The 3,962-nt window shown below is 55.3% G+C and overlaps 1 protein-coding gene across 1 annotated transcript; it reads right to left on the reverse strand.

The window, feature by feature from the left end:
- Positions 1-2,052: 2,052 nt before the first annotated feature.
- On the reverse strand, positions 2,053-3,473 carry LOC132249830 (uncharacterized). The gene is made up of 2 exons (XM_059725482.1): positions 2,693-3,473; positions 2,053-2,478 (listed from the first exon to the last, which is right to left on the reverse strand). The coding sequence occupies exons 1-2, from the start codon at positions 3,326-3,328 to the stop codon at positions 2,476-2,478; spliced, it is 639 nt and encodes a 212-aa protein (XP_059581465.1). The 5' UTR covers positions 3,329-3,473; the 3' UTR covers positions 2,053-2,475.
- Positions 3,474-3,962: the final 489 nt, after the last annotated feature.

A 3,962-nucleotide genomic window follows, 5' to 3' on the forward strand; every position in this document is an offset into this window, starting at 1 on the left:
CCTATCCAGGTCTGCCTGCAGCTGTTCCCTGCCCTCCGGCGTGTCCACTTCTCCCCATAGCTTTGTGTCATCTGCAAACTTGGACAGAGTACATTTCACTCCCACGTCCAAGTCGCTGATGAAGACATTAAAGAGTATCGGTCCAAGGACCGAACCCTGCGGGACCCCACTGCCCACACCCTTCCAGGTCGAGACCGACCCATCTACCACGACTCTTTGGGTGCGACCCTCTAGCCAATTTGCCACCCACCGGACTGTGCAGTCATCCACATCACAGCCTCTTAACTTGTTCACCAGTATGGGGTGGGATACCGTATCGAAGGCCTTCCTGAAGTCTAAGTATACGACATCCACCCCTCCTCCTGTGTCCAGGTGTTTCGTAACCTGGTCATAGAAAGAGACTAGGTTGGTCAGGCACGATCTGACCGCCACAAACCCATGCTGGTTTCCCCTCAGCATAATTTGTCCTGCCGGGCTCTCACAAATGTGAGCCTTGATAATTTTTTCAAATACTTTACCAAGGATGGAGGTGAGACTGACCGGTCTATAGTTGCCCGGGTCCTCCTTCCTCCCCTTTTTGAAAATGGGGACCACGTTAGCCCTTTTCCAGTCCTCCGGGACTTGGCCCGTGCGCCATGAGCATTCGAATATTCCCGCCAGTGGCTCTGCAATGACGTCGGCCATTGCCTTCAGCACCCTCGGATGGAGCCCATCCGGGCCTGCCGACTTAAAGGCATCCAGTTCTTCCAAGTGACTCTGCACCACCTCAGGATTTACGCATGGAAGTCTGGCACCTTGCTGCTGCCTCTCTACAACCCCAGTGAGAGACTTGTCGTGCCCCTCGCTTAGGAACACTGAGGCAAAGAACTCGTTGAGGAGTTCAGCCTTGTCCCCCCTATCTGTCACCAATTGTTTCTGCCCATTTAGCAGCGGTCCTATTCCTCCCTGGGCCTTCCTTTTACTCCCAATGTATCTAAAAAACAATTTCTTGTTGTCCTTTACTTGGGTTGCCATCCTCAGCTCCATGGTAGCTTTGGCCCGCCTAACTGCCTCCCTACAAGCACGAGCAGAGGAGGTATATTCATCTTTAGTGATCTCACCCTGTTTCCACTTTTTATGTGCTCCCCTTTTGGCCCTTAGGCTGCCCTGGATTTCTCTGGTCAGCCATGGAAGCCTCCTGGCCCCTTTCCCTCTTTTGCCTCGCTCGGGGATCGTCTTGCTTTGTGCCCAAAGGATCGTTTCCTTTAGGCACAGCCACCCTTCTTGGGCACCCATCCCATCAAAACTCCTACTCTGCAGTGCTTCCCTGACTAATCGCCTGAGTGCAATGAGATCAGCTTTCCTAAAGTCTAGCACTTTTACCCTACTACTAGTTACCTTACCCACTTGCCGTCTTATGTTGAATTCTATTATAAGGTGATCACTGTCTCCCAGATAGCTACCGATCTGGAGGTCCCCTATCATGTCATCTCCCGTTGCCAATACCAGATCCAGTATGGCATTCCCCCTAGTGGGACCATGCACCTCCTGTGTCAGGTGGAGGTCCTGTACACAAGTTAGAAACCTGCGTGAGCGATGGGACCTTGCTGTCTGCGTCTCCCAGCAGATGTCCGGGTAGTTTAGGTCCCCCATGACTACCGCCTCTTTAGCTTTTATGGTCTCCGAGAGTTGCCTCAGGAGCCCCGCATCTATTTCTTCCCCTTGGTGTGGGGGTCTGTAACAGACCCCTACCACCAAATCCCTTTCTCCTTGCCCCCCATGTAGCCTAACCCACAATCCTTCTACTTCCTCAACCTCGGATTCTGTCTTGATGAGGGTTGATGTGTATTGCTCACTGACATAAAGTGCAACCCCCCCCCCCCTTTCTTCCCCGACCTGTCCTTTCTGTACAATCTATAGCCCTCAATATGTACCGCCCAGTCATGGGATGAATCCCACCAGGTCTCTGTTAGCCCCACTAAGTCATAGGTGTTTAGTGCAAGCAGGAGCGCTAGTTCATCCTGCTTGTTCCCCATGCTCCTAGCATTAGTATATAGGCACTTGAGCCCTGCGACTGGTGCCTTTGCTGCCCCCCCGCTCCCAGTCCCATGGGGCCCATTGTTTCTTACCTTCTTGTTCCTTACCTGTTCTGTAGTGCTGGCCTCCCCATGGCTTTCAGGTTCCCAATGTTCTCTTTCTTCAGGCTGGGCTGTCCTTGTGGGTGCCACATGGTTTGGTGGTCCACAGCTTCCCCTGCCCTCGTACTCCCCTCCCCCCGACAAGCCTAGTTTAAAGCCCGCCGGAGGAGATCCGCCAACCTAGAAGAAAACACACGCTTACCTTTGGGGGACAGGTGAAGCCCATCCCAGCTGAGCATGTCCCTCGTCGTGATGTGCGGGTCATTGTCCAGGAAGCCGAAGCCTGCCTCGAGACACCACTGCCGAAGCCGCCAGTTGGTCTCTCTGATGCAGTTCTCCTGCTGTCTTCCTCGTCCGGTCACTGGTAGGATGGAAGAGAAAACCACCTGGGCACCGAACTCCTTCAGCACACCGCCCAGAGCACAGTAGTCCGCCATCAAGTGATCGGGGGTTCTCCTGGCCGCATCAATAGTACCCACATGGACTAGGACCATGGGTTAATAATCGGTGGGCTTGATCCTGGCCTGGATTACCTCCGTCACATCCCGAATCTTTGCTCTAGGGAGGCAGCATACCTCTCGTGCCGAGGGGTCCTGGCGACAGATGGGTCCTTCCGTACCTCTCAGGATGGAGTTTCCTATGACGAGCACTCGTCGCCTCCTCCTCTGGGTCCTCATGGATCTCTGGATCTGTTTGGAGTGTGAAGAACGTGGTGTTTCTTCTTGCCCAAGGGTGTCCTCCTCCCCTTCCATCTCCTGCAGGGTCGCCAGGGCCTCGTACCTGTTCACCAGTCGGACTGGAGAAGCTGGTACCGGTTCGCTGCGTGCCGCTCCAGTCCTGGCTGTGACTGTCTGCCACTCTGCTGTGGAGGGTATTCCCCAGGGTGCTTCTTCCTTAGGTGCCTGGGCCTGCAGGGAAAGGAAATAACTATCAATTTCATCCTCCGCCTCCCTGATCCCCCTCAGCCTGCTAACCTCCTCCCGGAGCTCCCTCACCTGCACCTCCAGAGCCCTAAGACGGGCACCTGCCGGACAGGTGTGGGGGCCCCCAATCTCTGCCCCCCCCGGCCCTGCTGGGGATACCCCACAGGCCAGGAGGTAGGGGGACACCGGCTCCCCCATGGGCTCAGTCTGGGTGGAGGCCTCAGACCTGCCCCGGGCAGCCTTGTCCCCCTGGGCAGAGGCCCTAGCAGTACTCCTCGTAGACACCATTCTACAAGCTGCTGTTTGTAGACCTGCGCGGTGTCTACGCCCTACCCCTACAGGAGTCCCACTCCTGGCCCTCCTGGCCCGCCCTCCGGCGCGAACGCCCGCGCAAACGCCGGCGTGCTCTTACAGAGCGCGCCTGTTTGCGCGCTCTGTTCGCGCCGCGCGGCTTGGGAGCGCGGTTCCCTACCAGCTCAGCTATATGGGACCCGGGGGGCTTCCCCTCCGGATCCGGCTCAGCTGCGCCGGGTCCCTCCACCCCACTTACCTTCGGGGGATCAGCTGATCAGTTAGATACCCAGACCCATTTGAAAATCTTTCAAAGTATTTATCTGCATATTTATGTTCCTAAATCCCTTTAGAAACCTGACCTAGAGCCAACTAGGTGAGCTTATATCTTTTTTCTGTTTTAAAATGTGGAATAAAAGAAATTAGGATCCTTTTGTTTGGAATTATTAATGACCAGGAACAAGTGAGCAGGAGTGCCATGGCTGCAGCTTCCTCTTACACCGAGGGGAGGCTGCTGGGGCCAGCTACCGCTACCCCACCCAGTGTAATCTGCCATGTGCCAGAGGGCAAGTGGCATGGGCATTCCCCAAGGATAAATGGCAGCTTTCTAGCCACATAGGCCAGATCCAGA

The sequence above is a fragment of the Alligator mississippiensis genome, chromosome 4 (genome assembly GCF_030867095.1).
Source record: "Alligator mississippiensis isolate rAllMis1 chromosome 4, rAllMis1, whole genome shotgun sequence".
Lineage (NCBI taxonomy): Eukaryota > Metazoa > Chordata > Crocodylia > Alligatoridae > Alligator > Alligator mississippiensis.

Excerpts from the sequence above, each read along its gene's own strand:
- LOC132249830 (XM_059725482.1), bottom strand. The coding sequence starts at position 3,328 with ATGGTGTCTACGAGGAGTACTGCTAGGGCCTCTGCCCAGGGGGACAAG.